This window comes from Syngnathus leptorhynchus, chromosome 8, assembly GCF_054491065.1.
Source record: "Syngnathus leptorhynchus isolate UIUO chromosome 8, UIUO_Slep, whole genome shotgun sequence".
Taxonomy (NCBI): domain Eukaryota; kingdom Metazoa; phylum Chordata; class Actinopteri; order Syngnathiformes; family Syngnathidae; genus Syngnathus; species Syngnathus leptorhynchus.
This window is the reverse complement of record NC_141202.1, coordinates 2,403,647-2,430,739: the sequence shown is the minus strand read 5'-3', so window position 1 is coordinate 2,430,739 and position 27,093 is coordinate 2,403,647. Positions and strand designations below refer to the sequence as shown.

Here is a 27,093-nt window from a genome sequence, read left to right as displayed (position 1 = left end):
TTGGCTGGTTGATCTGTGACGTCACTCGGACACTCCATTAGGTACACCGCCATTTTCAGGTGTACCTAATCACAAGCCACTTCATTAGGGAAAAATCATGGTCAAAGCTTAAATGAAAGTGAAAAGTGCCACACCCAAACAACCCCCCACTTTCTGATTGGCTGGTTGATCTGTGACGTCACTCGGACACTCCATTAGGTACACCGCCATTTTCAGGTGTACCTAATCACAGGCCACTTCATTAGGGAAAAATCATGGTCAAAGCTTAAATGAAAGTGAAAAGTGCCACACCCAAACAACCCCCCACTTTCTGATTGGCTGGTTGATCTGTGACGTCACTCGGACACTCCATTAGGTACACCTTCATTTTCAGGTGTACCTAATCACAGGCCACTTCATTAGGGAAAAATCATGGTCAAAGCTTAAATGAAAGTGAAAAGTGCCACACCCAAACGACCCCCCACTTTCTGATTGGCTGGTTGATCTGTGACGTCACTCGGACACTCCATTAGGTACACCGCCATTTTCAGGTGTACCTAATCACAGGCCACTTCATTAGGGAAAAATCATGGTCAAAGCTTAAATGAAAGTGAAAAGTGCCACACCCAAACAACCCCCCACTTTCTGATTGGCTGGTTGATCTGTGACGTCACTCGGACACTCCATTAGGTACACCGCCATTTTCAGGTTCGTTCATTGTACGGAAATTGATGTTTTAATTTTGTATTTGTTGGATTGCAGTTGATGATGTTATTATACCGAATGTGTTTGTGTTTGAATAAAAGGTTGAAAAAAAAAGTCATGCCGACATTTGTTATTTTGGGGAACACCAACTCATATAATAACATAAAACACATTGTCATAAAGCAGTCATTTTCTTCTTCGTTTTGTTTTACGGCGAGGTGGCAGCAGCTTCAGTGTGCATTACCGCACCTACTGGTTGAAGTCATATGAACTGAAACTCTCGTTCACTGAAAAAATTCCTTCTGTTCAACGAATCGTTGACTCACGAGCCAACACGACTGGGAAGTGTAAAGCTGAAGAAAAAGTATGTTTCCAGAATACTAAACTCTTATTGTCTAAAATAAGGCATCATTTTTTGTTTTCATTGACGTGCAGCTTGTGGGAAAACCATGTTAATTAGCGAGCAAATTAAAAAAAATGGCTAAAGTGCATCATTACATCGCAAATAACTTTAGGAAACCAGCCAAAGTTGTACAACTTCAAAGAAAAAAGTGAACATTAGCTATCTGAAGAGGGTTCAAACCATTCTTGACGTCCTTTTCAAGTCATTTTCCCCATCCTGAGTCCCTCTCCTCGGGCGGCGTCCCACATCAACATGGCGTCTCCTCACCAGTCGTGAAAAGACCAGCGTCCTCCCTCGGGCGGCGGGGGGATCGTACGCCGTCTCGGAGGCGGCTTCGGGAGCCTCGCTTGCGTTTGCGTCAATGACGGAGGGTCAGCGTGGCGTCCTCTCGGGCGAAGGGGGCCGGCGGAGGGGCGGCAGGTCATAGTGGCCCGGGATGTGGCTGTTGACAGGGAGGTCGTAGTGGCCCAGCGGGTCCTCCAGGGGGGCGTGGCCAACTGAATGCTGACGTTCTGCAGAAAACAAACGGCAGTCAGCACACACCTGCCACCATTTCAGGTTCAGTTGTTCTATTTGAACTGGGGGTGTGTAGACTTTTTATATGGGCTGTATAATCTGCCGTGGTTGTCGCTTACGTCGTCGTAGAGAGGCGGTGCTGAAGGGTGGGGGCGGAGGAGGCGGGGGTCCGCTCTGGGTGTACGCTCGCCCTCGGGGGACAGCCGCCTTCATCTCCATATAGCTGCTTTCAGGGGGGCAGAAGGGGGGTCCCGGAAGATCCTTGATGGTGGCATAAACGTTCTCGCTATTCAGGGAACTGCTGCTCGCCATCCCTGCCACCTCTGTGAGTTCTGCACCAACAATTAACAATTCTTTTCAGGAGTCAGCAACACGTAGATCACCACAAAAACACTCATGGAAACAAACATAATCTAAAAATCATCAATCCTGTTTTCCAGATGAAAAAAATTGAAGCCTAATTTTTTATATTTATGTGGATTTAAAAATATCAACTTCTATGATTGTAATGTGTTGAAAGTATTTTTTTGTTCTCTGGATAAAGCATTTATTTGTTTTCAATTCTTGTTTTATTCCCACAAAATAAAATAAAAAAAACTTGGGGGGGAACTGGGGTGGGTGGATTTTAAGTATTGCAGTACCACCTTATGCCTCTAGAGTGTGTAAGTGAGTCGTTAGTACTAACTGCAGTGAGAACATTCGACCAACCTTTGTTGAAATATTTTCCAAGGCTGGCGCTGTAGCTGTAACTCCGATCGATCCCAAACGCCCCTGTGAACACCAACAATTCCTTTTATTCGGGAGAGAGATCTTATAAAATGCAATTTTATTGTTTTTATACGTCCATGTTGAACAAGTCTTTTTGACTCTGCCTCGAGGAAATACTGTCAAAGTTGTTTTATGGTCAATAAAAGATGACTTGGCAATACAATAACAAGACGATTGATTCACATCCAACAGACCACAAAAATAAATCAAACTTTTTCTCGTCTGCTGACTTTGAAAACCTAACTGAAGGTAGGCAGCGGTGGAAGTTACATCTGTACCTCACTAGATCTCTTTATGTATTTAGTTATCTGACTGGCAACTTTTGACACACATTAAAAACTTTCTTTGTCAAAACAGGCTGGTTAACTTCTTTTTTTTTTAAAAACATGAATGAAGAGAGTAGACTCAAGAGTAGACTTCTACTTTTTTTTCATACAAAAATATGATTAGACTTTTACTGTAAAGCTGGTTAAGGCAGGCCAAATTTTCAAATTTTTTTCATTGTTTGAGTACATGATGAAACTGATCTGACCTGGCTCCTTATTGCGAGCTTCGTGATGTTTCCAGTCGGCAGGCAGCGTCGCGTTGCTCTCCACGTCAAAAAGCCCGCGCCTCTCTCGTTCCGTGTTCTTCATGCTGCAGAATAACTGCTTGTTTGTGTTCTGCAAAAAAAAAAGTAGGGGGGCGGGGTATCAGAAAAGGGGGCAAAGGGTGACCTCAAAGGAGCAGAGTGCAACCTTGATGGTGCGGTCATGGTTGTTAGGAAGGTGAGGCAGCGGTGGACGGTTGTCCTGAAGTGTGTGGTAGCTGGGGTTGGAGTAGTAGTGCTGGTAGTTGGGAGCCATATCTACACACAAACAATACAAATCAAAAGTGATCTAAAAAGTTCAAATGAAAGGTCTACATTTGAAATGCAAAAAAAAATTGCCACGACTTACCTGGAACGGCGTACTCGGAGTTGACGGTGCGAGTGGTGGAGAAGGAGACGGCGGGCGTGTTATTGTGCTTGAGCTTCTGCTGGCGTCGGTACAGCAGCAGGAGAACCAGCAGCAGAACCACCAAGATGACCAGCGCCACCACGCCGCTGATGGCCGCCCACGATTCCTTCTCTCCTGGGGGTAGCGGGACCATCACGCTGCCGGGCTCTGACGATTCTGAAAGCAAATAGTGGATCGAGTCAGACTTGCGCAGGGATTCTTAAAGCCTTCCTCAATTTAAGAATCGCGTGAACCTTGTTGACAGTCAGCGTTGTCGCACAGACACTCTCCCGTGACGCGGTCGCACAGGACGTTGGTGGGACAGGAGCAAGTTTGGGAGCAAAAAGATCCAAAACGTCCCGCGCTGCAAGCTGGAAAGCAAACATATCTTTTATTTAAGATACAATACAAGAAGTAAAGGATCAATATGAAAATAATCAATTGGTGCTGACGTATGGAACAGTCGGTGGCGGTCCAGCCGGGTAGACATTGGCATTGGCCGTCGCGGTGGTTGCACGTGGCGTTGTTAGCGCAGCTGACGCAAACTTCAGAACAACCCTTGCCGTAGTAGCCAGACGGACATACTGCAGCAAATGCACACAAAACACAACACATTTGTCATGTGATCAACCTTGACCTTGGAGGTCACCATTCATTTCTAAAAAAAAAAACGCACCTTGATGGCAATCGTCTCCGGTGTAACCCGGAAGGCAGTCGCACTCCCCGGTCACGTGGTGGCAGCGGTACGACTGGCCACAGGACGGACAGGACTGGCCGCACTGCTCACCGTACGTACCCGATCTGCATTCTGCGGAAGGCGGAGGGAGACGAGTCAGCCGGGGACTGCCGTCGCCATCGGGAGTCACTCGGCGACACTCACTGTTCTGACAGGTGACGCCCCAGAAGCCCGGGCGGCATACGCACGCCCCCGTTTCCCGCAGGCACGTCTCGCTGTTGGGGCAGTGCTTGAAGCAGGTCTGGTTGCAATGGCGCCCCCACAGGCCTTCGGAGCACGGTTCACTGCAACGTGGCCCTGACGGAGACAAGGGGCAAGTCGGTTATCACTATTGTATTGAATTTAAGTTATACACCACTGCAAAGTATAACCAAAAATATGAAACATATTCTTCCATGAATACATCTCAAAAGTGAGCTATACTAGCTCATAAATGTGTTTTTTTTAATGATACTGTATTGATTGAAAAAAAATGGCCACTTACCCCACCATCCTGGCAGACAGTGGCACTCCCCTGTGGTTGCCTGGCAACCGTCAGCATTGACGCAGTCGCATCTCTTCAGGCAACCCGCCCCAAAGGAGCCCATCTGCGAGTAGGAACCAAAGCTAGTCAGGACAGTCTCTGCAGGCTCTCAATTGGACCGACGCCGGACAAAATGCTACAACGGTGGGGGGGGGGGGGGGCTGTCGCCATGGCAACGAAATGAATAAAGCCTTCCAAGGAAATTGTAGTCACATTTTGTACAGTAAGAATATACATCAATGGAGAAGAGTGACTTGGCCATGACTCTATGTGGTCACTTGTTGCTAGGCAGAGTTCATCAATGGTCCTACAAGTCAGTGTGGCAAAAAGCTCACCGGGCACGACTGGTCGCAGTGCGCCCCCTGCCATCCCGCTGTGCAAGTGCAGGATCCGTCCACAGGGTTACACTTAGCTCCGTTAGCGCACTGACAGGTGCCGTTGCATCCGCGGCCCCAGGTTCCCTCCGAGCACGGGAGCGAGCAATCGGGTCCTCGCCATCCTGAAGACATTAAACGATGAGATTGACGGCAGGAGATTGGTCACCTGCGTGTGTGAAGAACCTTCACCTTCTTTGCAGAAACAAGCACCGTCGATGGGCGAGCAGTCCACAAAGTTCTTGCAGGAACATTCCAGGGAGCAGTTCTTGCCGTAGGTGCCGCTTTTGCATAAACTCTCACAGTGAACACCCTGTGGGGAAAAAGAAATGCAAATGACATCATAGCACATCACTACAGAAAAACGAATGATGGCTGACCGTGTATCCCGGGCCGCACTGGCACAGTCCGGTGGCACCGTGGCACACGCCGCCATTAACGCACAAGCAGGGCTCTAAGCATCCGTCGCCGTAGAAACCGTGGGCGCAGGTTTCGTTGCAGTGCAGCCCGGCCCAACCCGCCTGGCACGTGCATTCGCCTTTCATCGGGTGGCAGCTGTCAAGAAGACACAATTGTGTCATTTTACATGAGTTCTTTTAGACATACAATATTTAAAAAAACTTATGTGAATGTAAATGCAGAATTTTTATATTGTTAACAAAATTAAAAATACCAAACACTTGTTTTTAGGATGAAAAATTGCATTTATTTAATTTAAATTTGATTTACATTTCATTTATTACAATTTAATTTAATGTCATTTAATGTCATTTCATTTAAAATCAAAATGTTTAATATATTCATTTCAAAAAATAATTAATCAATTTTAGTTTTCCTGATTATAATAAGAATTACATTTAAATGAAACTCAGAAGTTTAAAAAGTGTTTTTGGGGGTTGCCAGGGGGCGCTATTTCCCTGCAAACAGTGTCGTGGCCTCTTACTGACTTTAGCACGAACACCAGCAGAACCAGACAACAGTTGTCGAGTTGTGTGATTTGCGTCAACTTGATTTCTATGCTCACCTGAGCGTGTTTTTGTCCTGGCAGAGACACGAGCGTTCGCAGTGCATGCCGTATTTTCCGTGCGGGCACATTCTGTCCTTGCAGCTGGGCCCGCTGAAGCCCGGTTCGCACAGGCAGCCGCCGTCGATGTTGTAGCAGCGAGCGCCGTTTGCGCAGTCGCAAGCCCCTTGGCAGTCCTGACCGTAAGAGCCCACTGCGCATTCCTCGTTGCATCTGAGCACGACAAACATGACGTTAGAATTATTCACCTCTGTGATCTCCAACAAGGTAACTTTATCTGGGCTCTTAACAAGTACACACCTGTTTCCGGTGTAACCTTTGGCACACTTGCACTGTCCCGTCTCAGGGTCACATTTGCCGCGATTGTGGCAAATGCACTCCTCAGCACAGTTGGGTCCGTAGCGTCCCTCGGGACAACGCTCGGTACAAACAGAACCCTATAAGGCGGCCAAAGGAGGTAGATGGATGATCACGAGAAGTGCTCGCGAACATTTGGACCGTTTCTGTACAAGTGACTTTTGAATTCAGTTCTTGACAAATGAGAGGCAAAATAAAAAGGTGACATTTCTTCTTATTTTTCAATAAATGTACAGAATGTGCGGTTTTACTTACCATCCATCCGGGAGGGCAGGCACAGATCCCTTTACCCCGACAGATGCCGCCATTTTGACACGGACACCGAGCGGGACATTTTCTGGAGCATGGCCTCTCGCAGCTAAAAATTGCATCCGATAATATCTGTCAATATTGTGCCTTCAGCGAGTCTCACGTCTCATCAGTAAAAAAATACGAGTGAGGGACACCTGCTTGAAATGTCTAAATTCATAGTGTAAATGATAAATATACCACAAATTATGTTCTTGAATATTTTAGTCACAGTTGATTTGCATAAGAAAACATACCAGAAATGCACAAGACTCTCCGCTAACAACCCAAGCTAAAGTTGACATACAATCAAAATGCTTCACTGACACCAATTACTACTTTCCTATTAAACCAGGTCACGTTTAAGAATCTATTCTCCTGAATGACTTACAAAGTACCAGTGAAGCCATCCCGACACGTGCACTCCCCGCTGGCTTTATTGCAGGATCCTCCAGTCCCACACTTGCACTTCTGCAGGCAGTCCTTTCCAAAGGTTCCAGCGGGACATGCCTCTTGGCATTGGCGTCCAACGAAACCCGGCGGGCACTGACACGTCCCTTTGACCGGGTCGCACAGGGCGCCGTTCTTGCAGTTGCATTGCTGGCCGCAAGCCGGACCCCAATGTTTGTCTTCGCAGGCTGAGGGGAGAAGGACAGTTTGAGTTGCCTGGCATCTTCAAGTCATTGTTTATCATTTGGGATGTATGATATTTCATACACATGGGTCTTTTATTTACTTGTTTGGATTTGACTCATCATGTTCACATTCTTATGGTGTCCCACAAGGATTACAACTTCTGCTGTTTTGTAACACCTCATCCATCAAGAGTTGGACACAAATACTTTGGGTGTCCCGAAGTGAGAATTCTTTATTTTATCAACAAATGCTGCTCACTATATGGTGGGAACAGTTTGAGGAACATTTTAGCATGTTTTCCGGTAAAACTCGACATACAGTCCAACATTAGGCGTTTGCAGGACGTAGGGAAAAAGTTATTTTTACAGACCTCCTTCAACTCTGGCACTTAATAAATTTCCAACCATTCATAACAACAGTCACCTTACGGTAAATGCGTTTAGCGTTGTGTGGTAACACTGGATGATGACATCATCAAAAAAAAAAAAAAAAAGATTGAAAGACTGTCAAAAAACATTGAGTGTGTTTAGCCGCATATAAATGAAGAACAGAACACTCTTGCACCAATTGTGGTTTTGCAAGCCCCGCCCTCAACTCCTGTCATCCAAACACTGGGGTGTCGTTTTACCACCCCAGAGATTTCAATTATCGGGGAGATTTGCATGGAGCTCACCAAAGATGGACTTTGTTTTATCCAGAAGTGGACTTTCACACAGGGTTTGAGTTTCCCAGAGCATTCTATCTATTCGATGATGTCACTGACGGATGGGCGTCAGTCACATAACACGATTTCACGTTGACCTCTGTGGATGTTATTTTTAAATCACTCCGTAATCTGAATTGAGGCCCGAGTCACTCCTTACATTTTGTTGTTGTTGTTGCTATTGGGCGCTACGGGCTCCTAAAATAGTTTTTACTCGATCCAAATTTGGCTCGAAGCGAGCTGCCCTGCCAGTGTTTACGCGGCCAACGTTATTGCTTCTTCTCGTCTGAATGGATCGGCAGAAGGAGGGGGTGGGGGGGGGGACTTGGCTCAACTCTGTCATGTTGAGTAATGAGAAACTCAGCTGGTGGAGACCATTGTGTTTACACAGGCATGCAGATTTACTGAGGTGACTCACGAGAATAAAAAAAAAAAGTAGAAGTGGTACTTGTGCAGTGATTCTTAAGTACACCGATGAAATGAATTAACACCTCCACGAGGTCGTAAAAATCGTCAAAACAAGATATGAGCAACTAAAAAAACAGGAGGGCAGAAGGTAATCCATCCATCTGCAAAACATTTATGCTGATGATTCTTTTTTTTTTTTTTCTGGTTTTGATGACGTCAGAAGCCCCGAAAGCTTCAAAGACTATTGATTCTTAAAACCCCAAAATGGAAAAACAAAAATCCCACGATTAATATTTCACACAAGATTCATCATTTTTCCACCGACGTTGCGATTCTGATACGTATTTTCCTGTAATATCTCTCTGGAGCGCAAACATCCAAACCACAGGAGTGCGTTTTGGAAGCTGCTTCAAAACCAGCTGCTGTGCTACGCTAACGTCGCTAAAGTCACTCCTGATGACATTTTAATTGTCCGAATGTGATTTGAAGAGATGACCGCTTGGTAGAAAAGCATTAGTCGCTTCCTAACATTAGTTCGTATCATTTTACGCACGAGGCTGGGTCTCAATCGGATCCAGTAATTTTTTTTTCGCACTATCATCCCCCATCTTTTTCCATCCCTCTTCATGCTACTTAGCTTACTTGCAAACCTCAAAAAGCCCTCTCCTCCAATTTCACCCACTTCGATAACTCCACATTCAGACTGTTCTCCGAAAGAGAAAAAGAAGGCAAACAGAAAGGAAGAAAGCAAAAAAAAAAAGATTTAAACATAAAAAAAAAAATGAAGGGGAAAGGGTACAGAGGGAGCAAAAGGCGAGATGGAGAAACTGTGAAAATCAGAGTGTGGGCTCATTTTTTCCGTTTCCTCATTGTCAAGACAGCAACTGCTACCCGTTTAAGCTAATTCCCTCTCTCTCTCTCTCTGCTGCACGGGGAAAAAACAAGAATAAAGTGGCGTACTTTTGACCCAACTGAAGTAGGCTGTGGAAAATAGCCACTCAGGCCAATGATATGAAGTTCTGCTTTCACTCTTGATTAAAGAAAAACAATTCCGCCGTGTTTTGCTGACGTCTTGAACAAAATATGTGAGTATCTCATTCATGCATGTCAGAGTAGAAAAAAAAAAATAGCAAAGCCGTTTTAAAACTTGTTTTGGAACTTTACTAAAGCGAGAGTGCGCGAGCGCTTAAAATCGTAATTTACATAGAGGCTTGTTGAGCGGCATCACACAAGGATCCCTACTCGAACCCCTGACGTTTGAGTAATGACCGTCAAGTTGCTCTTTTAATCATTCATTGACATTTTCCTTCATTCCAAAACAGCACAATAATTTTTTGACTGAGGTGTTGTTATACGTAGACTATTTCATAACGGTGTGCACCAGGGATCTCTATTAGGTCCCCTAACGAAACAACAAATTAGTGCTTTATTAATCATTCACATCTATATATCATTAATATTTATGAGGAACTACTAAAGCTTCTTTCATGACTTCAATATGCTGTTTCCATCTGGGAACAGCCTGCCTGGTGTTTGTAATGGCCCCGAGCCGCTTAGCCTGACGCAGGGACGTCGCTACTTGTTGTATCGCTGCTGTTAATGAATGTCGAATGTTTATGCATGCTGTCACTCACATTAACAGTTTGGGATTAAATGGTAGAGATTTTTTTTTTTTTTTTGGTGGAAGTTTCCATACCGCTGGAGCAGTCGTCGCCTCGCCAGCCTCCCTCGCACTGACAGCGGTCCGGAGCCAGGCAGCGGCCATGAACGCACTCCTTGGTGCAACGAGCTGCGGAGATGAAAGGCAGACAATGTATGTCATCACATAAACACGACAAGTCGTTTTGCTTAATGATATGTTTATTGGCCGGCAAAAGAAAGAGAGCCCTTGTTTGGGAAGAAGCCGCCTTTAGATGTTTCAATTCTATAAGTTGCGTTCCAGTGACTAAAAGGTATTATTTTCTTTGGCCACGTTTGATCTTGTTGCACTCCATTTATAAACTTTACCACAGAACTCAGCACGAGGCAACGTGTACTATAATCACACACAGAGCCACAAATAGAAACTCACGATAAGAGACTAATATGCCTTCAAACGTTTAGGATGACTCAATTATATTGTCTCAACAAATTTTCGAAGCACACCGGTATTTTTAATTAATTACGCAATTAGGAGAGAGAAAAAATAAAAGAAAAAAAGAAAGAAAAAGAAAATAAGATGGAAAATAAAATTAAAATAAAAAATATATTAACTTCCTCCCTTAAGGAAGCATTTTTTCGTGTGAACTGGCAGGATTACGGCCTTCAGTACAAAAAGGATGCACGGCCTAAGCAAAAGGTGTGAACCCGGTAATTTTCTCGCATTATCTCTTCACATCAAGTTGCTTAATTGAGGTCAAACGGTGGAAAAAATCTGGAGAAATCCTTCCAGTCAACTGAAATCTGAAGAGAAATTTCCTTGATGGGAACGTTTTGGGGCTTTTTTGCAACACGGCTGCAGCCAGTACAAATAGCGAGCGGCCACATGGAACCCAAACCCTTCATTTTGTAGAAAGTGCTTTATGTTGACCGTGCAGAAGAAAAGCCAAGTGAGCATCTTGTTTCAGGAAGGCTTTCTTTAAAAATTACTTTTGAACTCTCCAATAACAGTTTTGTCTACCACTATTTAAAACTGGCTATAGTAGCAAAAAAATGAGCGCTATCTATTTAAAAACATATTTCAAGAAGACATATTGCCTTTTCTTCCCAGTTTGAAACCGTTTCCATCTGTCTTACTCTTAATAAAAATAAGAAACTTTAGTCAAAACATTCCAAAGAACAAGAATTATATGACACTTTTCACCCTTTTTGAGTCTCACAGAACACAGCAGGTATTATTTACGTCCACTAGGGGTCGCCATACATACATTGTAGTATTTGTGACTTTGAATGTGTGTGGCTTTAAAAGGCCAAGCCAGGTCTGTCGAATGACATGAGGGTAAAAAATAAATAAAAGTGTAGAATTGGCTCAGGATCGCAGTGAGCTGTTAAGTAGCTTTAAACTAGTTAACGATGTTTACTTTACCATCAAGCCAGTTCGGCTTTGCAGTAGACACGTTGACGCCGTAATACGCCGACTGTATTCTCTTGTGATGTTGACAAAAATTTCTTTTCACTTACGGACGCATTTGTCGCGGCTCTCGTAGTAGCCCGGGCAGCACTGGTAGCGTTTGCGGTAGTCCGTCTTGACGGCTTGCCTGTAAGCTGTCTTGTAGGTGATCCTGAATGAAGAACAACAACGGGATCAGCCTTCTCTGATAACATAAAAAAAAAAAGGTCAAAAGCACTGAGCTACATTGACAACATTTCTGATACCTGTGTCTGGGACATCTGTAGTTACTCCGAGGGTCAGAGCAGGGTTCTTCGGTCACGTGGTCGTAAGGATGCGAGTAGGACTCCTTGACGGAGGTGGTGAAGCTAAATGGAAGCAACAAAACACACAATGAAAATCAGGTCAGAGGAAAAAAATAAAGTGACACACAGGAACTAGCCAAAATAAACTAACATAGCATTGTTTCACCCGCAATAGTCTTTTCATAGGTTCACTACAGTCGCTTGACTTGTTGGCTTGGAATTCACCAAACAAGGAGCTAAAAAGGCAGAGAAAGTGATCTAACATTCTAAGTGGTGATCCTTGCTCCTCCGTCCTCTCCATCATGTCACGCGGCGTTATGAGAAGGTTATGCTTTCACGTTTATGACAGCAGCAGTAGCAGAGCGGGCCTCACCTCTCCCACAGGCTGCACACATTGGGGTCTCTCGGGTTAAGCGAGTAGGCCAGGCTGAGCAGAAAGCAGAGGAGAAGAAGCAAGTCCACGCCGTGCGTGCTCCGCATGGTCCTGCGAGTGTCCCCAATTTAAAAATAAAAAAACAATAAATTGTTAGATATTTTTAAATATAGCCTAAATCAATTAGAAGAGGGTTAGCATATGTAGCACTAGCATGTATGAAAATCAAAAATAATTACAATAAATAGATAATATAAAGAAAATGAAAGAAAAAAAATGAAAGAAATAAAATGAGTCCAGCAAATGCTTTTTTTTTTTTTTTTTTTTTTTTTTTTGGTGACCCATGACAAAACAGAAAGGTCATTGTCTATGTATGAATGACTAAGTGTCCACAAGAAACCACAAAGCAATTAAAACACCAGCGGACGTCCTGACACAGCAAATGAAGAAGTGTCAAAGAGGAAGAGCGAGGTGAGGTCAGGAAACGAAGCTCCCAACTCCATCCTGACCTCAATCCATCACAAGCTCATCTCTTCGCTCTCCTCGCTTTTTTTGCTCTGGTTGTCTCGGTGCTCGCTCCAACAGCATCTGGATTTCATCACAAGCCGTCAACCCGAGAGAGCTGGAGCGGCACGGGGACCCTGTTAGGCTCTCAGGGAACGAGAGGGAGACTTTTTTTTTTCCACCCCCCTTTACACCTTTTTTCATTCTCGCCTCAGAAAAAGAACTTAAGGGAGGCGATAAGACTTCAGGGGAAAAACATTGTGAAAATGTCACATCACCTATCGATTCCAATCTCATCTGGTGTTGATTTTTTTTTTTTGCCATTCGCCACCATTGTTTAAAAGTCTATGAAGAGTGTATCACAACGTGTAATGTGGTCTGTTTGATGTGTTGGTACCCAATAAACACATCATTTCATTGATTTACACACAAAATCTCAAACTTGCCGAGGAGTTAATTCACTCAACAAAGAGACTTTTACCCGGGGAGGCATATGGCTCCTATTAGTGGGGGGGGGGGAGTCATCAACTGGGTGGGTTTATATTTTTCATTAGCTTCACTTCTTAATTGTACTTCATTAAAGAACGGCTCTAAACCGCACGGGAAGATTCTTGAATGCTGACAAAGACGACTCGAAGGACTTGTTGTTTTGGAGTTTTGGAGGAATTTGTGGCCTGCGGGGGGGGGGGGGGGGGGGGGGGGGGGTTGCAGGTAGACAAGCTGAGCTCCAGGTGGTGTTGTCATTATGTGGAAGAAAGTGAGCTCTTGGAGGAAACAACCTTGATTCATGGAAAAATCATATTTTTCTCTTGGCCGGCGACGAACGGCGACCGTTTTTCCAATCATTTTTCAAGCTAGCGGCTAACAGGCACAAGTGTTTTTTTTGTTTGTTTTTTTTTTCACACGGGACATCAAAAGCTTGACGATAAACTCGGGATTCATTTGTCTACAACTTGTCCCGTTGCCGTTTGCTTTTAAGATATAGCTAGCTTCATGGGACTTGAATTTCAGGTGTACATTCAGGTAATTTGATCCATGACATCAGCACAATAAGGGATCGGCACCTTACACACAGAGTAACAAAGAAAATGTTATAATGCAGCAAAATGACAGCCTGGCAAATGTTTAAAGTCTATTTCCCAAAACCACAAAGTGGAACTGTAACCAAATAAACAATAAAGTCAATAATAAATGTTTTTTTGGGGGGTGGAGAAAATCCTTTTAAATTGAATCCAGTCAGAATTAATCCAAGCCAGATGCTCTTCGAATGCTAACGCTAGGTCTTTCCTTCAAAACGAGATGTCAATCATCACATTATTTACATCTGGTAAATATGCTGCAACTAACTGCAGCCAATATTTATTTTTATCGTAGCAATGATATAACAACCTTTCACATTGGGTAACTCAGAGTGTGACATATGCTCAAGTGGAGTGCCACAGGTATCATCATTAGAAATATTCATTTCGCTCCTACTATCACTGTTTAAAATATATATAAACTACATGGACACAATTATTGTGACACAAACCGCAAACGGAATAAAATATGGAGTTGATCTGCTTCGTAATGAACATCAGATACATACAGTACAGTACACGCCCTCCCAGGGGCCATCGTTGCTATTTCGAGCTATGACACAACAACACTGTTTACAAATGAATTCATAGAAGAGGAGGGGAACAAAATATTTCGTGCATGAGCATATTTTTGCCAATTCACAAAATAGGCACATACATATCTGCGCAAGAATACTTTACACGGCGGGGGACACAACAAAGTCTAAAGATAAACATGTGTTGGTTTATTGTCGGTCTCTAAAGACACTTGTAGCCATGATGTTCGCGTCCATCAACAATGACAGCTAAGCGTTTCATTCTTTTCCATCTCGAGCGGGACAAACTAGCAGGACGGACTTCACACGAACCGAGTGAGCGGTTGAAGAAATTCATTTGAATTATTTGCTGTAATGGCCATATTGGCTGCGACACATAAAGCAAAGCCGACCAGTAAATCAAGTCAGTGAATTAATGTGCGGCCGTGAAGTAAAAAAAATAAGAATAAAAAAAGAACGAGCAAGTAGTAGCTCACGCAGTTGTGAAAAGAGGCTTTTGTTTTTAAATGTGATGCAGCTGACGCAGAGCGACATGGCTCCAAAAATTAAATGGAAATAAAAACAGGAATAATTGAGGAGGACCTGGCGCAACTACAGTCTCCAGTAACCTTGGCGTCTTTGAAGCAAAATGGCCGACTGACTTCCTGTTCATTTTGGTCCATTTTGGTGTATCCTGTAAAAAAAATGAAGTCAAGTCCAAATATTCTGTTCACGTTGACTTCAACCGGCTCTGACAAGAATGTAAAATATAGTTTTCTTCCGAGTCGAAGCTGTTTCATGGTCGTGCTTTTCTCGAATGTACAACATTTGATCTATGCGTTTGGCGGCCATGTTTCCGTGGCAACTGTGAAGTCAATACAGCGGATGAGCTCGGAAATGTGTTGCAGGTGCGTGATGCAGTCAAGCACGTTCGTTTCATGTCACCTTGTCACGTAAATCAATCACGGCGCAAAGCCACACTTATAGCATTTGATTGACGATAATTCACTTCGAGGTCAAAATTTGCGCGATTGAAGTTGTCCCGCAAATTTTGTGGCTAGCGAAGTAACGACAGATGGTTATTTGTCGAGAGGTGAGCGAGTTTGTCTGCGAAATTCCGAGGTTTGAAAACCACCGTAATGACACACAGAGCCCTGTAGATGGCGACGTTGCATCGTTTTGGTTTTGAGATCAGCACAAAATTTTGAGCAAACGAAAATCGAATCTTCGCTTGACATTCAACTTGAGGCATGCAATGAATCACTGCGTTTCTTGAAATCAATTCATTCTTTTTGCCATCTTTTGTTCTTTTACAGTATCGAGTGACGCAAAAGAAAACGATGCTTGGCGTCAGCGTCGTTTTGTTCTGCTTGACATGTTTCTTTTCGCACTGCTGTTTTTATAATCTAGAAATCCACATCACATTCCCTTTTGTGACTCAATACTGCTTTTGGAATAAATAAAAAAAACTCCCTGGAGCAATCCACGTTCCATATGACACATCTACCACCGCGGCCCCCCACTCCTCCCCCTCCCCCACCAGAGTTGCTCTAAAGCCATAATGCTTCTCATGTGGAGCCAAGGGCCCCGTAGAGACCGCAATGGGACTGGCACATGTTGCTTTATGTTGGGCGAGGGGGCCTTCGGAGACCCTTAGCAACACACTGGTGGAGTAAGAATCATCGCACCGCACCCTGAAATGCGAGCGCGGAATAAACACACCCACAGATCAGGCTGTGTTTACGGTAAAGATCCCGAAAACGCCTCGCGTCGTTGGAGCCGAACCCCTGCGCTGGAAAATGATGGTAAGCGGAAAAGGGTTAGACGGTTCTGGATATGCTTTTGGGACAAAAGATGATCCAGAGAAAGAAAAATGGCAGCTGAGGCTCAAATTTCGCTGATGACAGGAGGGGGCACTGCCCCACCAGAGGAAAGTGAAATGGCAGAGAGACTAGCTAGCTACCATGTCGCTCTGCCACTAGGTGGCCTGGAGAAAATTTGTCTTCCTTTGCCCTCCGTGCTAAAGTAAGTTTACGAGTTTTAACAGGTAAGACGTTAAGGGCAACGTTAGTGGGGAGTTCAATTTGTGAATTAGCCGAGCTTTTACGGAACATGTAGCCACCTAGCATCTTTGTAATATTCATGGACAACAGCAAGCAGGAATTTCATCCATCCCACATCGACGGTGATTGCTTACAAGCTTCCTCATGAAAGCTCCTGATTGGTCCTTGCTACATTTTCCCGCCATTCCCTAAATGGACTTTTACAAGGATGAGGTCAGCGCCTCTTCTTTCCCATGCTGTGAAGGAGAACAGAGCTCACGGATAACGGCGTCGGAATGATAACGTCGCCACGGTAACGCTCATGTTGTGGACCACGTGAGGATATCAACAAGAAGAGTTCAGCGAGGATGAAAGGAACATTAAAAAACACACACGCATTCACTAGCAGGTCAATAAACGTGTCAGATGAACTATTTCAAAAACGGATGGGTCATGTTTTCGATTCCCGGTACAGGAGCAAGTTCAACGTTTTTTGTAAAGAGTCAATTTGGAGTAGGCAATTGTTGTCTTTCAAAATATATTATTTCACATCCCTCTTTCAATTTCAAAAGTCGTTTTTAAGACAGGAAAGGACATTTTTGCGCCAAACCTTGGATGCCACAATCTTTGTTTGACGATTTCCTCTTTGGCTTTCAGAACTCAATATCAAAATTTACCAACAGGCAAACTGTTTTAATTACTTAACGATACGGTTGGTTCTTTTAATACAAAAAAACAAATTTCCTTGCCGTAATTACGCTGACGACCGCACGCGCCATAAATTCATCTCTCTCAAAAAAGGAAATGGAAGCAGAAAATGACAAAGCAAATAAATAACCGTCTTTACATTTTGCAGATGTGGGCCAGCCATTACATTTTGGCTTCTTTCCAGTTGGAGACAAAAAACCCTACGCCTGCGCTTGCGCCTGCACTCGGGCCGACCCAAACCGCAGGCGGCGTGGCTTGTGGCTCCGCTGGTCAGGGAGACAAACTAACAAACGGAAAGGCTGGGGAATGACACGGCCTCCATTGACAACACACGCATTCAGCCAGCAAAATGGCGGAAAAGCCAAAATGGATGACTTTATAAGAGGACACGACCATACTGGCTTGTAATTATATGTGGCGTAATTCACTGTGGATCATAATCTGAGACACTCTGACTGAAGGAAACCCAAAACCAGAAAACATAGCTTTGCTGTAGAAACATCCGTATTACCAACACCAGCGACAAAGCCTCCCTGTCCACAATGTCGCACCCAACGCGGCGGACTGTTGCTCAGCAGAATTCACAGCTGCCCTCTGACCTTTTAAGTCTACAGGTGTCAAAATGAATCGACGACAAATCGATGAACTAATTAATCAGGGTTTCAAAAGTACATCATAAATCTAATGATGGAAAGCAGACTGATTTATCGTTTGCGTTTCACCAAAACGAGACATTTGCAAACATCTGCTTTTATTTTCGAAAACAATGACCGTTTATCTTGTTTTTTTTCAAATGACTAAATAATAGCAAATAAAAAGAATTGCAGTTAACAAACAATCATCGGGTAAACAAAATTAATACACTCACGCAAACGAAATAAAAATGAATTATTCAGTTAATCAATGGAATAATCGATCAAATCGTTGATTCTAAAAATATTCAAGAATGTGTTCTCCAAGCTTAGGATCATCAATAGAAAACATTTAAAAAAAAATTCAGACTGAAAATTTAGACCACTGCAATCTGCAAAACATTATCACCAGTGTATAAAAGTCAACACCAAAATCTCCATACTGAGCCTTGGTTAGAATTTATTAGCTGTTAGCCTCAGGACCTCCACAAACATTTGCGACCTCCAGTAGAGACAAAGAGGATCATCTGGAGGGACAGCGGCATTTTTAAGACACTTCCTGAGCCTTGTAGGACAATCTCGGTGTCCGTTTCCTACTGGGATTTATAACCTTGTTGTTCATTTTCACCCCGTCGTGTAAGAGCTGGCTTACTTCCTGCCGTCTAGTGGGGAAAAACAAAACAAAAAAAAACACCACACACAACGTTCATCAAGTCTTCAATGAATCGGAGACAATTTACAGTTTTGGAAAAACGAGGACACTTTTGAGTTTTCACTGAACATTAATGGACTTTGGAGCCTTCAGTGAACCTTTAAGAAGAGCAAATCAAATTTAGAATCCAACATGTACGTTTTCAAATGCTCACATCTGCTGTATTTTAATACATACGGGAAGCATAAAGGAGTTTTAAGATGTAAGATACCACATTAAGGGGACACTCAACGTAAGAATGTCCTGGCTGGCCTTGATGCATCACGTTAAAAGCGTCCATCCATTTCTAGTTTTTTTTTTTTTTTTTTGCCTTATGACGAAGCTGGAATAGTCCTTGGCGGCGTTGTTTCACAGTGAATCACAGATGACTTGTTGATTCAGACATACGTTGTCTCTTCCTGGTCTTTATTATTTGGCCGCGTGTCGGCCAGCCTGCCAGGAAACTTTACATGTGTCTCGCGTTACACTTTCAAAACAAACCATCGTTGGGAATTCGTGCTAGTAGCCAACAAAATAGCCGCTGTGGACTTAGGGTCAATAATTGGCATTATCTTCTTATTTTTCCATGGAATTTGACACGCAAGGTCAAATTCCCAAACGATGTACGCCATCTTCCATTTTGAGGGTCACAGAAGCTGTGGGAAACACCACAGCGATTGAAAAAAAACAAAAAACAAAAAAAAAACCACACAACAGCGAGTCGTTCATTTGTAGTTATAGCTCGAGTTCCCTCAACACAAACGCAAGAAAGGTCGACGGGGGTCAAGAGCCTTTGAAATGATGAGTTGAGGTTAGGAAAACATGGCTAACCTCTGCTAACGTCTCACAGCTATGATAAATTAGCGTTCTGTACTGGACTGGAGTACAAAGATAGTCTTCAAAGAACTCCAAACTAACATACACAATGTGTTTTCGTAAGAACTGAAGGCAATCTTTCTCCAACGTAACAAAAGAAATAATCACTCGGCTTTTTCAATGACCCCATTATGCGTGATTTGCAGAGATGGAACATTAACAACGTCTACAATCAACTCGCGTGAGGAGGGGGAAGCAAAAGGACTGCTGAGTCATCCCAAAATGTCATGTTGACATAAACACAGATGCATCATCCAGCTCACTCAAGGACACCATGCGGCCTTCGGTCTTGGAAGGAGGCTGCCGCCGTTTGCTAACACTTGACCCTCGCTGAGGGTGGGAGGACATGCTGAGGAGTCAGCCGGCTGTTGTTCGAAACATGTTTGAAGTGTGGAATCAAACCGCAACGACTACACGGCAACCATATTTTTAGAATTAGTTTGCACGATTGGTGCCAAAGCACTACTTTTATATGGAACAGGACTTTGGAACACTAAAAACTGCAAGTAGGTACGTTTTTAAGCAACTAGCGAGTCATCAAATCCAAAATGTTTCCAGAAATGATTTTAAAGAACGAGGCCTGGCCGTCTATCTGGGTGTCCTCGTGGCGAGCGAGCCTTTTTGTCGATATCCCGCGTCTTTGTCAGCAGACACACGTTTAAGAAGTGTGACCGTAATTCAAACAGAGACCAAGGTTCCCATTCGACGGCTCTTCGAGTCACGGCTAAACGACGCGGAGAATAATTTGGAGATAACCGCCGCACATCTGCTTTGGATTGAAAAGGACACTTGTGAAGTGAATGTATGGCAGCTCCTACCGTACGTATCACTGCGTTGGAAAATGTTGCACTCACACTGATTAGTCATGTCGGTGGAGTCCACACTTTCCATCAGTGTTCTATTGTGGGGATTACGGTAAAATTGATGACTCAAGGGAAGCTAGCATTAGCATTATTATTAAGTATGGTGTTGCTCCAACTTTTGAGGTTTTCCAGTTTGTTGATTGATTTTTTTTTTTTTTTAATAACACGGATTAATGGCATTCCCATTCATTTGAATGGAGTAAGATGATTTGAGATGCGAGTGTTTTGAGTTACAAGCGTGGTCATGTGACAATTTATATCGAAAGGCATCATTGTAAATGCAGAACTATTATGCCAGACCACCATCCTTAGTCGGGCACCCTCAGGACAGTTTTTTGTGAACCGTAGTCTAGACAACGTGCTAATCCGGACATCAAAAGCAGTAGGCGTTATGAGCTCACCTTCCCCGTTGTTTTTTTTTTTTTTTTTAAATGGCCATTTACAGGAAAACCAAGCTGGGCCAGTAAACGTGCTCAACGTTGGGGCCCGCCGATTTTGCGTACCACCTCTGGCATGTGCTACGTGGTCCGTGTCTGGAGAACCTGAAAGTTATTACGCTGATCACTTCAGAGCCCCGAAAAGATGACTTTTTTTTCCCTCTCTTTGTCCAGATGGGGTCCATTGAGAAAGCATCTGGAAGCCAAATATGCTCATTTTCTCTTCTCCGAAAAAGCAAAGAGCCACGTGTGCTTACCCCCAAGGTGATTGTCATAACCTTTGTGCTATGTCACTTTAGCAGCTAGCATTTCAGCATGCAACCAACATAGGGTCATCTCGGGTTGTGTTTTGGGTCAGCTTGGCTCTGTGTAACAGATTTGTCATCAGGACACCTGGGAACTGTTTGGAATTGCGAAGGAAAACAAAAAAAAAAATCTGCAAAACGCATCTTGTTTCAGAGATGAAAGACAAATACGTAGACCGCACTGGAGTTAATGGACAACATCGGTGCGGTCAGCAGTGTTTAGCAGTACGCAACAGGAAGACCGGGGTCCGATGGGGTCAGGGGGTACGAGAGCCACACGCGGCAGGACTTCCTGGAAAATGACACAGTGGGAGCCAACGATTGAGGTGCTGGGCGTGGTCTAATCTTCACAACAATGACAAAAAGTCAAAGGGAAACTGAGGCATGTCTCAGTGATAGGAATCAAGGCAACAATTGTCACTTGAGCACTGGGAAATGTTACTGTCAGCATATTTTAAAACCAGGCTGTCTTGAGATGGAACTTTGATTCTTGCCATGACCACGCTTGTAACTCAGAACAGATCTCAAATCAGCATTCCCCACTCAAATGAACGGAAATGTCATTAATCTGTTCCAAACCCAACTCCCCCCCCTAAAAAAAAATAATGTAGTGTTTTTAATAAGGAAAATTACATTTAAAATAATACAAAATAATACTTAATCAAACACCAATGAAAATACAAATTAATTTAAATAATATAAATTAACATTTAAAAATTCATCTAAATAAAACTCTCGACGTCTTATGGATCGAAAAATCGTGTCGTTTGTTTATGATCTTCCTGTTGACTGGCCTCTTTCATAGAATTTTTTTTTCTCATTTCTCATATCACGTTATCTTCTTTCAAAATACTTGCGCGGGTTAAAAGTGCAGCAAAGGATAAATGCAGCTTGCAACTAAGACATCAAACTGCAAATATGTTCAACTTTACAAATGACTTTTTTGTTGTTTCGCCGAACAAATGGCCTTCATCAGTCACGCCGCAAACGTTTGAAAAGTGGACCTGCAAGACGAAATCGAAACATAAGCGCTCTCATAAAAGCGAGATGGACGACAGGGAGCAGAGAACAGCTGGTGGGAGGATGAAGAGGACCAAGAGGGAGGAAAAACTCAAGAAAAACAGCAAAAGTTCTCTCGGTTCGCGTGTCAGGCTGCCAAGCGTGACATAAACTAGACTGGGGACTGCTTTTGTTTTTTTGGATGCAAAAAAAGCGAGTCAGCACCAACAAAAAGAAGGCCAGCGAGAACTGCAAGTCGTATGATTTATGCAATAATCCACAACACAAACAAAAACTCAAGGCAGCCGTTGGCGTTCTTTTGGGGGGGCCAAATTATTTCACGTGTCGGGTTTCAACGAGTTTCGGGCTTAACGAGCAATGCCTGCGGTGTGGATACGCACGCACACGCTCGCACGTACGCACACACATACGCCAACATAAGCAAGTCCAGGAAAGACCCTCACCACAGTACAAGTAGCCTGTGGTCTGTGCCTCTTGCTGGCTCCTCTTTCACATTTATGACGAGCACATATGGAGCAGAGTGAGGGGCCCGCTTATGTAAGGCCCCTCGATTCTCTTTAAAAATGTGAAAAAATACAAAGCAACACACCAAAAAAAAAAGCCTGACACATTTTTTCCTTGTGTCCAAATAAATGTCCCAGTGAAAATAACTGAAGATGCAATTATTCTTACACGCAATATTTATCTAAACAGAAATAAATGCAGCCCTCGGTTTTTCACTAGATGGTGCTATTTCTCTCTATTCAAAGCATGCAGCGAGATTTCCTGTTCTTTTACTTTTGTCTGCATGAGTGCCTCGTTACTGAAATGATAATTGCGATCATAACACACACACACACAAACACACACACAAACACACTCACACACTTAAACGCACACGAGCACACACTGATCTCTACCATCACAACTTTGGTTTTCAGACGGTTTTCTGGGTGAACGTTATGAAGCACAGAAATGATTCAGAATAAAAATCAAATCTAACATGCTTTGATGAGAACCCATTTTGATTTTACTTTTATATTAATTTTTTGGGGTAACTTTTCATTGAAGTTTTGCACAGTTTGCAGCCACACATTAGATGAATTGGATCATGAGATTATTAATCCTCTGACATTTGTTTCTTTAGGGGACAGTTTGAGGAATTAAACATCTTAAAATGCATTTTAAACATTTATCATTAATATGAATATATTACATTGAGTCAAGTCGAAGAAAATTGTGCCGCGTATTTGGCCAAATAATAACATTTTTTTCCATAATTAAAATTTGAAAATAACATGTCCGTCCGGAAGATTAAAAAAATATTTGTTCTCAATTTTTAAAGCTTTGAATGGGTCAGTTTGACCCGCAACATTTACATTATCACACCCAGTAGCAATAAATCACGATCAGCACCCCTCCGCAATCATACAAACAAGTATAGTGGCGTAAGAAAATTGGAATAATTCCGTGATAGTTTTACAAATTAACATTTTGTTGCATGCACACAACAGCTGCAACATGAAGCACACTTAGGTACTTAGACAATGCAATGACATCCAAAACGTAAGAATCTTCTGATGAAATGAAATAGCCAAATTATTCGACACAGCTCTCAGTGTGATGCAAATTATGATCACATTGATAATAACAATAATAATACAAATAAAAGATGAATCTGTATCTTTCTGACAGTACCAATCAAAAGTTAGCATCTTTTTGGACAGTGCCGACCCGTCCCACTAAGTCATAAAAAGTCTTACGTGTGCTCACCTTCCCGCCGCTTGTTGCCTGATGGTCCTGTCCGGGTACGACTGCACTCCAAGATCTCCCCAAAACAGGAAAAACAAAAAAAAAAGCAGAAATGTTACCTTTGTTTAATACTAAAACGTTGATCCACAGACTGCGTAAAGATCTTGTTGCTCAAAGAGGGTCGGGCAGACTTGGTGAGGGATAGAAAATAAGAAAGTAGCCACAGAGGAAAGAGTCGTGTGGCATCCCAAAAAAAGGAAAACAGGGAAAAGGGGGGAGGGTCGTCAAGACCACGCAAAGTGGAAAAACTGTGACAGAGGGAGGGAGGGACGGAGGCGGGAAGATGGCTGTTTTAACTCTTTTTAAATATCCAGAAGATAGATCAGATCGATTAGATAGATTACAATCAATATAATACAATTAAAATAGGAAGAAAACAAAACACAATACAATACATGGAATAACTACCACATAATAGCATAATGCAATATTAACAACAACAATAAAAAATGAGATGAAAATGAAAGATAACTCAAATGTTTATCGTAAATATCAGCGTTATTTTAACACGTGCGTGCATGTGCATGTTTGTGTGTGTGCGTGTTTGTCTCGCACACTCACTCGACTGTCAGCTGTGGAGCTCCTGCGAGACCACCAGTCAGTTTGTCAGTGAGCGTTCCTGACAACAGCTGGACATCTTTCCTCCCTAAAACGGGAAGCTGGCCTTGATAAGCAGCTGCCGCGCTGCTTGTCTTCTCCTCTTTTGCAGATTAAGACCTCATGCAGGCATGCATGCTCAGGGAACATGACATCCTAGTGGAACAAATCAGAATATTTGTTTCATGAAATTGCATGCACAATCTAATCTGCCCACGGTCTTCACAATCAATACTGCTGACGCATGGAATTTTGACAGTTATGGAAATCACAACTTCAACAAGTAAAACTCAATTGTTACTCTTATATTGTGTGTTTGTATAGTTTTTTTTTTCATAATTGCATTGATGTCACTGAGGTGGATTAATTCGTGTAAATCATGCACGAATTTAGGACACATGGTAACATTTGTTGCTTTATAATATATAAGGACTCATATATCATAACTTGTGATATATGAGTTATTCATATATATTATATCATTTAATTCACGTAATTGATAAAGTTATGATTGATAACTCGCTTATGATTCATAACTTTATCAATTACGTGAACAAAATGAGCTACTACTTCATCACGACGTCAGTGGAAGTTAAACGTGTTTGAATACCAATGCTGCCATCTAGCGTTCGTTTTTTTATATCTAATAAGAGTACACAGCACTTCAGCAACTTTAATACAGTATAACGTTTTAGGAAAGCTATAATGAAAACTGTGTGGATATATACCATTTCTAGGATAAATAAGATATCGATTAATATATTTTTTTACACGACACGCAATGTGTGATAATGGGAGGTGCTGAAACGGAATCAAGCGTTTAAACGGAGACGTTCAAAATTGACCCGCATTAACATAAAAATACATATAACGAAACTTTAAACAGACGCTAACGCAAACAAATTGGGCTAAATATATAAATACTACTTTATGAATAACGAAATATTTGATGGGAACTAAACATATTTACTTGTTGACCACTTTGTTGTTATTTATTTAAATAAGAGAAAGCTCTTCATTACTTTTAAAAAGAAACCAAAAAAATGGATAAATTCTTACCGCTTTCTTGACAGTGTAACACGGAAGTGCACGTGACGTATTTCCGGTGTCATGTCGGCCTCCTGCTGAAGCCTCATGTTATATTTCTCGAATGGTTTCAGCTGTATTTTCATATCTACGTTTGCGGAATTAAGGTGACAATGGAAAACTTTTGTTTTATTTAAAGATCGCCGTCAAAATATTACCAATGTAATGTTACAAGATGTTTTTATTGTCATGGTGTAATACCCGTATCTTCTTACAGATGACTGACGTTGTGCATAAGGGCCACGGATTGAGGTTTGCCGAGCGGCTGCTTAAGAGTCACGGCTGGAAAGAGGGTCAAACATTGTATTAACACTTGTCTACTGCCACTGACAACTACTGTACCATGACGTGACTATTAGTGTTTCTAATCCTCAGGTAAAGGACTGGGTCGGGATGAGAACGGTATATGTGAACCCATCAAGGTCACAAAGAAATGCAACAAACGCGGGGTGAGGGCTATGGATTGTTGATGTTCTTGTGAGGGTGGGTGCACATGTGAAGTGGCATCTAAACACTTGTTTTGTGTAAGGTGGGCCACCAAGAAGGAGAGCAGTTCACTTTCCAGTGGTGGGATCACGTTTTCAACAAGGCTTCATCCAGCCTGCAGGTGGAATCCCATCAGGTCGGTGGTTTAAAAGTAAAAAGCTATTTACACTCACGAAAACATAATGTCAATCTTTTTGATCTCCAGGATGGCATTTCATTAAAGAAGATGACCGAGGACGGCGAAGAAGATGGCAGCGTGATTTCTAACAAGAAGCCTCGGAAGGCCTCACTGGCTAAAGACAAACTCTATGGAAGCTTTGTCAAGGTAAAACACTCAAAGGTTTTCCGAACTCATAACTTATTAACTGAATGGTTGTCCCCCACCCCCTTCAGTCAGCAACACTTCTTTCTGGTCAGCCAAAACTAGCAGTCGACAGTGATAGCAGCAGCTCGGACCAGGAGGAAGATAACAAACTAGATCTGTCTTCCATTGCCAAGTAAGAACATGTTTGCTATATTTCTTTTGTGCATCATATGAATATTGGATGCATGAAAAACATTTGCTGATTTCCCTCCAGGCTATCTGATTGCAAACTCATGAATGCTTGCGGAGGACGCACTGCCCATAAGTTAGTCTATTTCTTTTATGGAAACACATCTTCAGGACTGAAAGACTTGTAAATGCTCATTTTGTGTTTTGCTCATCCTCCCCCAGAGGAGCCAGACACGGCTTGAAGATGAGCGCTAAGCTAGCCCGGCTGGAGCAGCAGGAGGCCGACTTCATGGCCAAATACGGTAAAAAGACTGAAGACGGGCAGGAAGGAATCGAGACTAAAAACAAGGAGAAGACTGAAGGATTAAATGTTCACCGTGTTTCACTTTCGGAACCGACTGACATCAAAATCAAAAAGAAGAAAAAGAAAAGGACAGATGAAGAGGAGGAAACAACGTGCGTAGAAAACGCTCACGAGAACCACAAGAGGAAGCAGAAAAAGAAGAAAAACGGAGAGTTTCTAAATCCAGAGCTTGACGTCGCTCCGCTGCTGGAAAAGAAGAAAAAGAGAGAACGGCAACTTTCAGTAGAAGAAACACATGCAGAGCCACTTGAACATCAAATCAAGAAGAAAAAGAGCAAAAGAGACTCAAACATCTGCGAGGAGCCTCAAGCATCATCTCAAACAAAAAAGAAAAAAAAGTCCAAAGAGTAACTTTTTTTTTTTTTTTACTTTTTGAATTTGTCTCAAGATTTTTCTTAAACACCCTAAATAAACCCTCAATGGATCTTTGCTTCCATTCTT

At 42.7% G+C, this 27,093-nt stretch overlaps 2 protein-coding genes across 2 annotated transcripts; one reads left to right on the top strand and one right to left on the bottom strand.

The window, feature by feature from the left end:
- Positions 1–599: 599 nt before the first annotated feature.
- pear1 (platelet endothelial aggregation receptor 1) lies at positions 600–25,298 on the bottom strand. The gene is made up of 25 exons (XM_085919416.1): positions 25,283–25,298; positions 24,188–24,379; positions 23,588–23,642; positions 12,164–12,274; positions 11,752–11,853; positions 11,557–11,657; positions 10,094–10,186; positions 7,042–7,288; positions 6,618–6,720; positions 6,306–6,442; positions 6,006–6,218; positions 5,362–5,536; positions 5,174–5,294; positions 4,943–5,106; positions 4,569–4,671; positions 4,229–4,381; positions 4,025–4,156; positions 3,801–3,932; positions 3,603–3,719; positions 3,310–3,525; positions 3,109–3,218; positions 2,904–3,033; positions 2,312–2,374; positions 1,723–1,935; positions 600–1,599 (listed from the first exon to the last, which is right to left on the bottom strand). Exons 4-25 carry the CDS (start codon positions 12,268–12,270, stop codon positions 1,460–1,462), a joined length of 3,072 nt encoding a protein of 1,023 aa, XP_085775542.1. The 5' UTR covers positions 12,271–12,274; positions 23,588–23,642; positions 24,188–24,379; positions 25,283–25,298; the 3' UTR covers positions 600–1,459.
- gpatch4 (G patch domain containing 4) lies at positions 25,271–27,076 on the top strand. Its single transcript, XM_085919419.1, has 8 exons — positions 25,271–25,416; positions 25,527–25,602; positions 25,685–25,758; positions 25,839–25,931; positions 26,001–26,120; positions 26,189–26,292; positions 26,374–26,424; positions 26,511–27,076. Exons 2-8 carry the CDS (start codon positions 25,527–25,529, stop codon positions 27,001–27,003), a joined length of 1,011 nt encoding a protein of 336 aa, XP_085775545.1. The 5' UTR covers positions 25,271–25,416; the 3' UTR covers positions 27,004–27,076.
- The last annotated feature ends 17 nt before the right edge of the window (positions 27,077–27,093 follow it).